Source organism: Leucoraja erinacea, chromosome 38 (assembly GCF_028641065.1).
Source record: "Leucoraja erinacea ecotype New England chromosome 38, Leri_hhj_1, whole genome shotgun sequence".
NCBI lineage: Eukaryota > Metazoa > Chordata > Chondrichthyes > Rajiformes > Rajidae > Leucoraja > Leucoraja erinaceus.
This window is the reverse complement of record NC_073414.1, coordinates 3,915,248-3,925,789: the sequence shown is the minus strand read 5'-3', so window position 1 is coordinate 3,925,789 and position 10,542 is coordinate 3,915,248. Positions and strand designations below refer to the sequence as shown.

The window sequence follows — 10,542 nt, the reverse complement described above, 5'->3', positions numbered from 1 at the left end:
GGGGGGGTAATTGTGTGCCTTTGAGTTCATCTTGTGTGTGTGTGTGTGTTTGTGGCGAAGCCTTTGATCTTGGGACAGGCTGTCACACAAGGCGTTGGATTGGAGCTGGGCTTTTGAGGTTTAGTTTCAGAGATACAGCGCGGAAACAGGCCCTTCGGCCCACCAGGTCCGCCCCGCACACTACCAACACTATCCTACACACCCACTAGGACTGTAAACTCCTATCTCACCAGGGGCTAACTTTACCGTACCACTCTACTGCTTTTTTTTTTAATTAGTTTGTTTCCCTTTTTCCTTCTGCCCATAATATTTAATATGGAAAAGAATGTGTGATTCTGTTCCATTCTGTTTAACCATATAACCATATAACAATTACAGCACGGAAACAGGCCATCTCGGCCCTACAAGTCCATGCCGAACAAATTTTTTTCCCCTTAGTCCCACCTGCCTGCACTCATACCATAACCCTCCATTCCCTTCTCATCCATATGCCTATCCAATTTATTTTTAAATGATACCAATGAACCTGCCTCCACCACTTCCACTGGGAGCTCATTCCACACCGCTACCACTCTCTGCGTAAAGAAGTTCCCCCTCATATTACCCCTAAACTTCTGTCCCTTAATTCTGAAGTCATGTCCTCTTGTTTGAATCTTCCCTATTCTCAAAGGGAAAAGCTTGTCCACATCAACTCTGTCTATCCCTCTCATCATTTTAAAGACCTCTATCAGGTCTCCCCTTAACCTTCTGCGCTCCAGAGAATAAAGACCTAAGTTATTCAACCTATCTCTGTAACTTAGTTGTTGAAACCCAGGCAACATTCTAGTAAATTTCCTCTGTACTCTCTCTATTTTGTTGACATCCTTCCTATAATTGGGTTTGTAGTTTGTTTGTTTGTCTTTTTGCACAAAGTCCGCGAGCATCGCCACTTTTCATTTCACTGCCACATCTCGTTTGTGTATGTGACCAATAAACTTGACTTGACTTGCCTGGGGACAATTTTTACATTTACCAAGCCAAATATTTAAGAGAGAGTTAGATAGAGCTCTAGGGGCTAGTGGAGTCAAGGGATATGGGGAGAAAGCAGGCACGGGTGATTGATAGGGTACAATCAGCCATGATCACAATGAATGGCGGTGCTGGCTCGAAGGGCCGAATGGCCTCCTCCTGGACCTATTGTCTATGTTTCTATAACCTACAACCTGTGGGAGGAAACCGGCGAAAAGATCTCGGCGAACACCCACGCAGGTCACGGGGGGAGGAACATAGATACATAGAAACATAGAAAATAGGTGCAGGAGTAGAGGCCATTCGGCCCTTCGAGCCTGCACCGCCATTCAATATGATCATGGCTGATCATCCAACTCAGTATCCTATCCCTGCCTTCTCTCTATACCCCCTGATCCCTGTAGCCACAAGGGCCACATCTAACTCCCTCTTAAATATAGCCAATGAACTGTGGCCTCAACTACCCTCTGTGGCAGAGAGTTCCAGAGATTCACCACTCTCTGTGTGATTTTTTTTAATCTCATCTTGGTCTTAAAAGACTTCCCCCTTATCCTTAAGCTGTGACCCCTTGTCCTGGACTTCCCCAACATCGGGAACAATCTTCCTGCATCTAGCCTGTCCAAGGTTGAGATGACACAGATGATGCAGTGAAGGAAATTCACTGTCCAACCCCTTAAGAATTTTGTAAGTTTCTATAAGAGCATAAGTTTCTATAAGAACGTCCAAACTCCATGCAGACAGCACCCGTAGTCGGGATCGAACCCGGGTCTCCGCTGTAAGGCAGCAGCTCTAACCGTGCCTAACCCCGAGAGGGTTATAATATTATAAATGGTTTTAGCAATTTACAAAAATCAAGAGAAAAGTAATTCTATAATGGCAATTGGAGGAGATGAAAGGCAGCTGTGATGTGACTGGGAGCGCTCTCTGCTCATTTCCCAATGCATTATTCTTCATTGATGTTGTCCTCATTAGTGGTGAGTTCATGTGGCCAATCCCGAGCAACTCTTTGATAGTTTCGATCATGCCTTTAAAGTGGGGTTGGCTTTTGCTGTCAACTGCAGGGCCTTCTGATGTGAAACTCTGCACATCAGCTGCTGAAATTAATTTCCTTCACTGCATCATCTGTGTCTTCTCAACCTTGTCAGAGAGTTAAAAAGCACAGAAACAGGCCCTTCATCCCACCAGGTCCATGTTGGCCAAGATGCCCCATCAAAGCCAGTTCCATTTGCCATCTAAGCCAGTCCCATTCCCGTGTTCGGCCAATCTCCCTCTATTTACAGAGTACTATTACCCAAAACATCACCCATTCCTTCACTCCGTAGATGCTGCCTCACCCGCTCCCCCCACCTCCCCTTCATTTTAAATCCCGTCCTCACATTCACCCATTCCTTCTCTCCAGAGATGCTGCCTGTCCCGCTGAGTTACTCCAGAATTTTGTGCCCATCTTTGATTTTATCCAGCATCTGCTGTTTCTTTAAACACATGTTTACATATCTGTTGTGTTTAGTTTTGTCTAGTTAGACAATAGACAATAGGTGTAGGAGTAGGCCATTCAGCCTTCGAGCCAGCACCGCCATTCAATGTGATCATGGCTGATCATCCCACAATCAGTACCCCGTTCCTGCCTTCTCTCCCCCCGTTATTCCCTGACTCCGCTAATTTAGAGATACAGCACGGAGCGGTGATTCTGACACCGGGTCCGCTCGCCAGCTCATCCCCCCAATGCATTATTCTTCATTGATGTTGTCACCCATTAGGGTGAGTTTACACATACGCCAATCCTGAGCAACCTTTGATAGTTTTGATCATCCCTTTAAAGTGGGGTTGGCTTTTGCTGTCAACTGCAGGGCCTTCTGATGTGAAACTCTGCACATCAGCTGCTGAAATTAATTTCCTTCACGGCATCATCTGTGTCTTCTCAACCTTGTCAGAGAGTTAAAAAGCACGGGAAACAGGCCCTTCATCCCACCAGGTCCATGTTGGCCAAGATGCCCCCATCAAAGCCAGTTCAATTTGCCATCTAAGCCAGTCCCATTCCCGTGTTCGGCCAATCTCCCTCTATTTACAGAGTACTATTACTCGAAACGTCACCCATTCCTTCACTCCTAGATGCTGCCTCACCCGCTGAGTTACTCCAGAATTTTGTGTCCACCTTTGATTTTATCCAGCATCTGCTGTTCTTTCACACACATGTTTACATATCTGTTGTGTTTAGTTTTGTCTAGTTAGACAATAGACAATGGGTGTAGGAGTAGGCCATTCGGCCCTTCGAGCCAGCACCGCCATTCAATGTGATCATAGCTGATCATCCACAATCAGTACCCCGTTCCTGCCTTCACCCCCGTTATCCCCTGACTCCGCTAGATACAATACAAGATACAATACAAGATACAAGATAAATTTAATTGTCATTTGGACCCCTTGAGGTCCAAATGAAATGCCGTTTCTTAGAGTTTAGAGATACTTAGAGAACTTTAGAGATACAGCGCGGAGACGGGTCCTTCTGCCCACCGGGTCCGCACCGACCAGCGATCCCCGCACACTTACACAATCCTACACCCACCAGGGACAATTTACACATACGCCAAGCCAATTAACCTACAAACCTGTACGCCTTTGTGGGAGTGTGGGAGGAAACCGGAGATCCCGGAGAAAACCCACGCAGGTCACGGGGAGAACGTACAAACTCCGTACAGACAGCACCCGTAGTCGGGATCGAACCCGGGTCTCCGGCGCTGCATTCGCGGTAAGGCAGCAACTCTACCGCTGCGCCACCGTGACTGTGACTTGATCACCTGTTCACACTAGTTCTAAGTTATCCCACTGTCTCGCCCACTGCCAACACGCTAGGGGCAATTTGCAGCGGGCCAATTACACTGCAGACCCGCACGTCTTTGGGATGTGGGAGGAAACCGGAGCGCCCGGAGGAAACCCACGCGGTCACAGGGAGAACGTGCAAACTCCACACACACACACACACACGATCGACTGCTGAGCAAACACATCATCCATTGGTTTGGATGTCCTGAAATTGATGCAAAATGTGCTGTATAAACGTACAAATCCATGTTGGAGGATTGTTTGAGGCTTGGACACGCTAGAGGCAGGAAACATGTTCCCGATGTTGGGGGAGTCCAGAACCAGGGGCCACACAGTTTAAGAATAAGGGGTAAGCCATTTAGAACGGAGACATCAAAACACTTTTTCTCACAGAGAGTGGTGAGTCTGTGGAATTCTCTGTCTCAGAGGGTGGTGGAGGCAGGTTCTCTGGATGCTTTCAAGAGAGAGCTAGATAGGGCACTTAAAATAGCAGAGTCAGGGGATATGGGGAGAAGGCAGGAACAGGGTACTGATTGGGGATGATCAGCCATTGAATGGCGGTGCTGGCTCGAAGGGCCAAATGGCCTACTCCTGCACCTATTGTCTATTGTCTATTGAGATACAGACGGTGATGTTGAGAGAGATAGAGAAGAAATGAATGAATGACTTGCACACACAGAGAGCTAGATAGGGCACTTAAAATAGCAGAGTCAGGGGATATGGGGAGAAGGCAGGAACGGGGTACTGATTGGGGATGATCAGCCATGATTACTTTGAATGGTGGTGCAGGTTCGAAGGGCCGAATGGCCTACTCCTGCACCTGTTGTCTATTGTCTATTTATGTGAATGGTGCGTGAGAATAGCGGATTTCGAAGCAGAGGGAACGGCTCCTTCAGAAGGAATGTTTGAGTAATGAGCTTGAACAAGCGAGCCACAAAGCAGACGCTAACAACACTTTTTCCTTTTGTGTTTCCTCTGTTGCTGCCTCTTCCCGACACATTCAGGATCGTCGCTGAAGGTAAGGAAACGTTGCTGCCGTCCCTCGATGAGAATTCCCTAGGGAGAGGGAATCCGCCTTTGGAAGGGGCCAGTGTTTCGTTTAGATACACAGCGCCCTTTGGCCCACTGAGTCCGCGCCGACCAGCGACCCTCCCCCGCACACCAGCACTATCCTACACACACACACGAGGGGCAATTTACAATCTTTACCGGAGCCAATTAACCTACAAACCCACGTGATCACGGGGAGAACATGCAAACTCCATACAGACAGCACCCGTAGTCAGGATTGGACCCGGGACTCTGGCGCTGTGAGGCAGCAACTCTACCGCTGCACCATCGTGCCACCCTGCAGTGTTTTGTTTCTCTTGTCTTTTACTGTGTCTAAAACCAAGTGAGGCCAAGTGTGTGTGAGTGTGTCTATCTGTGTGAGTGTGTGTGTGTGTTTGTGTGAGTGTCTGTGTGTGTGAGTGTGTGTGTGTGTCTCTGTGTGAGTGCCAGTCTGGGTCTGCGTGTGTGTGTGTGTGTGTGTGTGTGTGTGTCTATGTGTGTGTGTGTGTGTGTGTGTGTGTGTGTGTGTGTGTGTGTGTGTGTGTGTGTGTGTGTGTGTGTGTGTGTGTGTGTGTGTGTGTGTGTGTGTGTGTGTGTGGGTCTGTGTGTGTGTGTGTGTGTGTGTGTGTGTGTGTGTGTGTGTGTGTGTGTGTGTGTGTGTGTGTGTGTGTGTGTGTGTGGGTGTGTGTGTGTGTGTGTGTGAGTGCCAGTCTGGGTCTGTGTGAGTGTGTGCGTGTGTGAGAACACAAACCCTGTACAGAGTGCACCCCCCAGTCAGGATCGAACTCAGGTCTCTGGCGCTGTGAGGCAGCAACTCTACCGCTGCGCCACCTTTGGTGTTTAGTTTTCTCTTGTGTGTTACCATGCATCAAGTGGAGACAACACCTCCTCTGCTTTTGTCCCACCTCAGTATGCAGGTAGTGAGGATGACCTTCTGTCTAACATGGAGACCCTGAGCCTGCTGGGCAGTGCCAGCACGCTGGCATCCAGTGTCCTCGAGCTTGATGCCGAGCCCACCGAGTCAGTTTCACTGGAGCTGCCCCCCGGTGGGGACCCGGCCCGGACCAGCGGCCAGAGCCAGCGCCAGGACACGGAGCAGCAAGATCCCAATCAGTACGATGAACCTGAGTTCTGTGGCATTGGAAACATCGACCTGGAGATGGAACAGGTACAAGGAGCAGCATTGATCAATGCTTAGCGTGGTCTCGGTTTAGTACGGTGGGTCGGTGTCTTAAAGATAGCGGAGTCAGGGGATATGGGGAGAAGGCAGGAACGGGGTACTGATTGTGGATGATCAGCCATGATCATATTGAAACTTACAAAATTCTTAAGGGGTTGGACAGTCTAGATGCAGGAAGATTATTCCCAATGTTGGGGAAATCCAGAACAAGGGGTCACAGTTTAAGGATAAGGGGGAAGTCTTTTAGGACCGAGTTGAGAAAAACAGAGTGGTAAATCTATGGAATTCTCTACCACAGAAAGCAGTTGAGGCCAGTTCATTGGCTATATTTAAGAGGGAATTAGATGTGGCCCTTGTGGCTAAAGGGATCATGGGGGTATGGAGAGAAGGCAGGTACAGGATACTGAGTTGGATGATCAGCCATGATCATATTGAATGGTGCAGGCTCGAAGGGCCGAATGGCCTACTCCTGTACCTATTTTCTATGTTTCTATGTTCCTATGAATGGCAGTACCGGCTCCAAGGGCCAAATGGCCTACTCCTGCACCTATTGTCTATTGTGTATTGAAATAGCCACATAAATTCACTCTTCCTTTCTCTCCTGGTGCAGATATTCGCTGGGATGGAGTGTTTGCAGAAGAGGGCTTGCGATGACCTCCACGCCATCGTGGAGGAGAACCCGGGGCAGTGCAGACTCCCTGGTGTGGAGGACACCCTGGTGGATGTGCTGGATGTAGAAGGTCCACCACTGGTGGACATCTCCTCATCCATCAAGGTCGAGGAGAGTGGACCCTGCAACAGCGGATCTTCCGAAGACGGCGGTCCCCGCAAAGAAAGTAGAATTCCCTCTTTGAGGAACCTGGAGAACTCGGGAGAGTTGGAGGAAAGGGATCAACATGTTCCGGAGGATGGCGGTCACTGTGTTAGCGGTGGACCCAGAAGCATGGACAATGCTGGTATTGGCCAAAGTCTATTACTGATGGCCAAGGATGGCTGGACTCGGGACGGTGTGGATGATGCATCAACCATTGGAGAGGACAGTGCCACCACCAACGGCCATGAGATGGAGGTGGAGGACCAGGCTGTGGAAGAGATGGTTCCCATGGAGCAGGGTCTGATCTCCAACCCTGATGATGGACAAGAGAAGGGAAGAGTTGGCAACAAGGATTCTTCGCGGACCGAAGATGATCGGTTGCTGATCGAGAAGATCAAGAACTACTACGAGGCAGCGGAGATGTCGGGCGATGCGTTCTACCTCCAGCAGCGGGAGAGCGTGTCGTTCATCCCCACGGGGGTGGTGAGAGATTCTGTCTTGCGCTTCAACTGCCGGCTAGCGCACATCGAGGAGACGCACGGTGGCAAGGCGGGCGGCGCGGAGAACGTGGGCGAACGCGGTGGGGAGAATGTGGCCGCGCCAATCCCACTGCCACACATCCCCGGCCCGGAGTCCCCCAGTCTCTATCCTCCCCCCGCTCCCCTCTCCCTGCCGGCCTGCAACGGGCTGGCCAGCCCGGAGACGGAGACGGAGACCGAGTTCAGGTCTTGCGCCGAGATCATCAAGGTTTGGCGGGAGATGGAGAAGGCGGCTCACTTCTGGGGCGACTACGACAGGCTGAAGAAACCACCGCCGCGAGCAGCCGCGACGTCCGGCGAGCCGCTGGTCATCGTGGAAGACTCCGATCTCCGCCCTCCCGGCGACTCCCCGGCCCCCGGGCGTAGACGTGCGGAGGGGGGAGGAGAACCCGCTGACCACGCGTTGTGCTGCCACGGGCAGCGGTCCTTGTGCCCCGGCTCCGATGCCTGCCTCCTCCACAACTCGGAGAAGATCATGAATAAGGTGCAGGTGCTGGCTAAGATGTACAGCCAGAGGATCGCCAGGAAGAAAGCCCCCACGCAGCGGCAGGTGTGGGAGCCACGTCCAATGCAGCTGAAGCAGCGACGCAGGAGGCCGGCGCATCTGTCCAGGGCACTGGAGTGCCAGCACATCCACACCTACGGTGGGTAAACATAGAAACATTGAAAAATAGGTGCTGGACGAGGCCATTCAGCCCTTCGAGCCAGCACCTCCATTCAATAGACAATAGACAATAGGTGCTGGAGGAGGCCATTCAGCCCTTTGAGCCAGCACCACCATTCAATATGATCATGGCTGATCATCCAAAATCAGTATTGGGTAAGAAGGAACTGCAGATGCTGGGTAATCGAAGGTAGACAAAAGTGCTGGAGAAACTCAGCGGGTGCAGCAGCACCTGTGGAGCGAAGGAAATAGGCAACGTTTCAGGCCGAACCCCTTCTTCAGACTGATGTGAGGTGGGGGGGGGGGGGGAGAAGAAGAAGAGCCTGAGGGCTGAGGAAGAGCTGAGGAGGGGAGGAGACATCAAGGGCTACCGGAAATTGGAGAATTCAATGTTTATGCCGCTAGGGTTCAGACTGCCCAAGTGGAATATGAGGTGCTGCTCCTCCAATTGAAAATTGGATTTCGGGTTTCGGCCCGAAACGTTGCCTATTTCCTTCGCTCCATAGATGCTGCTGTACCCGCTGGGGGGGTGGAGGAGGGGGGGGGGGTTTGTCGTTTAGTGGGAATGTTGATGTTATGTGTGATTATTGCAAATCATTAATCCTCTCTTTCTCTCCCCCTCTATCTCCCCTATCTCCCCCTCTATCTCCCCCTCTCTCTCCCCCTCTCCCTCTCCTCCTCCCTCTCACCCTCTCTGTCCCCCTCTCTCCCCCCCACTCTCTCCCCCCACAGACTCAGTACATGGTCTGGAGCCTGTGGTCGGGTTTGGTCACCTCATTGTCCGAGACCCCAGCCCAGCCGTCTATGTCCAGGAGACCAGCGTCCAGCCGGGGGCTCTCCGGATTCAGCTGCCCGCCCGCCCCAGTGGCCCCACCCACCCCGTGCCAGCACCCTGGGGTGCCCTGCACCCGGTGGAGGGCGTGTCCAGCAGCGCAGGCCCGCCCCCCCGCCGACCTGCCCCGACCCAGGGCACCCTCACCCCCCCCGCTGGCTGCCAGCCCCCCACCCATGGGTGCCCTGTCATTGTGCACCCCGTCCGAGCTGTGCTGCCCCCTGCCCAGCTGGGTGTCACTGCGGGGGCAATCCCCCTCCCCCTCTGCCATCAGGCAGCTGGAGCAGTGGATGAGGCAGCCCCGAGGTGCCCACACTGCCCACCCATCACCCACCCAACCCTTCCACCCAGCCCTGTGCTTTGCCCGGCCCCAAGATCCAGTCCTCGCCCTTCCTGGGTAAACGCTCTTCACCCAACTCAGGTGTAGAGTTCTCACCGGCCCATCCCTGCCCCGAACCGGACAGAGAGAGCTCACCCATGCCCACTCTGCCCCCCCATCACCCACCCATCCGTCACCCGCCCAGAGCACCCAGCTCTGCCCCTTGTCCGGCCAGCCTTGCTCCTCACCCACTCAAACCCCCCCCTCACCCACCCAACCCTCGCCCGCTCTGAGCCCCCCTCCGCCAGCTTTGCTCCTCACCCACGCCCGCTTGCCCCCCTCACCCACTCAACCCCCCCCTCGCCCACCCTAACCACCCCCTCTATTTCCCCCCCCTCATACCCCCTTCCTCTCATCCCAGTTGCTTCACCCCTCCTGGGGGGGTCCCTTCCCCAGGAGGGATGAGGATGAGTGGGGGGGGGGGGGGGGGGTCTTCTGTTTTATAGTAGTCTCCCTGTCCCTAGTGTGACCCCCTCATTAATCTCTCCTCATCCCCCCTCCTCTCCCCCCCCCCTCTCTCCTCCCCCCCTCCTCCCACCCCTCTCTCCTCTCCACCCCCTCCCACTCCAGTACTGGTCTGGAGCTCTGTGGTCGGGTTTGGTCCCCTCTGTCCTCTCCCCCTCACCCCCACCCCAGTCTTCCGTCTCGCTGATCCCCACCCCCAGCTCCCAGCCCCGGCTCTCTCCGGATTCAACCCCTGCCCCCCCCCCCACCCCCCCCACCCCTCCTTCCCCCATTCCCTCTGGGTTCTCCTGCCCCTCCCTTCTCGCGTCTCCCCTTCAGCGCAGGCCCCGCCCCCCCCCACCTCTCCCCAACCCATCTCACCCTCTCCCCCCTCCGCTGGCCCACCCCCCCATCCCATCCTCCCCCTCTGCCCCATTGTCCCACCCCCCCTCTCTTACCCCTCCCCCCCTCCTCGCTCTGCTGCCCCCTCTTTGTCCCCCTTCTCTCTCTCCTCCCTGCTGCTCCTCCTCTCCTCCTCCCCCTCTGCCTCTCCCCACCTTTTCCTTTCCCCTCTTCCCCTCTCCCTCTCCCCCAGCCCCTCTCCCTCCCCCTCTTCCCCTCTCCTCCTCTCCCCCCTCTCTCTCCCGCCGCGCTCCCTTCTCTCTCTCCCTCTTTCTCTCCTCCTCTCTCTCTCTCCCCCCTCTCTCTTCCTCTCCCCTCCCCTCTCTCCTTCTCTCCCTCTCCTTCCTTCCCTCTCTCTCTTTCTCCTCTCCCTCTCCCTCTCCTTTCCTCTTCCCCTCTTCCCTCCCACT

The 10,542-nt window shown here is 53.7% G+C and overlaps 1 protein-coding gene across 1 annotated transcript in view; it reads left to right on the top strand.

Moving 5' to 3' along the window:
- The window catches only part of LOC129714155 (pleckstrin homology domain-containing family G member 3-like), a 64,878-nt gene extending 55,481 nt beyond the window's left edge, over positions 1-9,397 (top strand). Inside the window, exons 16-19 of the mRNA XM_055663653.1 lie at positions 4,833-4,846; positions 5,789-6,046; positions 6,669-8,055; positions 8,808-9,397. Of these exons, the coding sequence (XP_055519628.1) occupies positions 4,833-4,846; positions 5,789-6,046; positions 6,669-8,055; positions 8,808-9,334 (2,186 nt within the window). The 3' untranslated portion in view covers positions 9,335-9,397. The remainder of the gene's footprint in view (positions 1-4,832; positions 4,847-5,788; positions 6,047-6,668; positions 8,056-8,807) is intronic.
- The last annotated feature ends 1,145 nt before the right edge of the window (positions 9,398-10,542 follow it).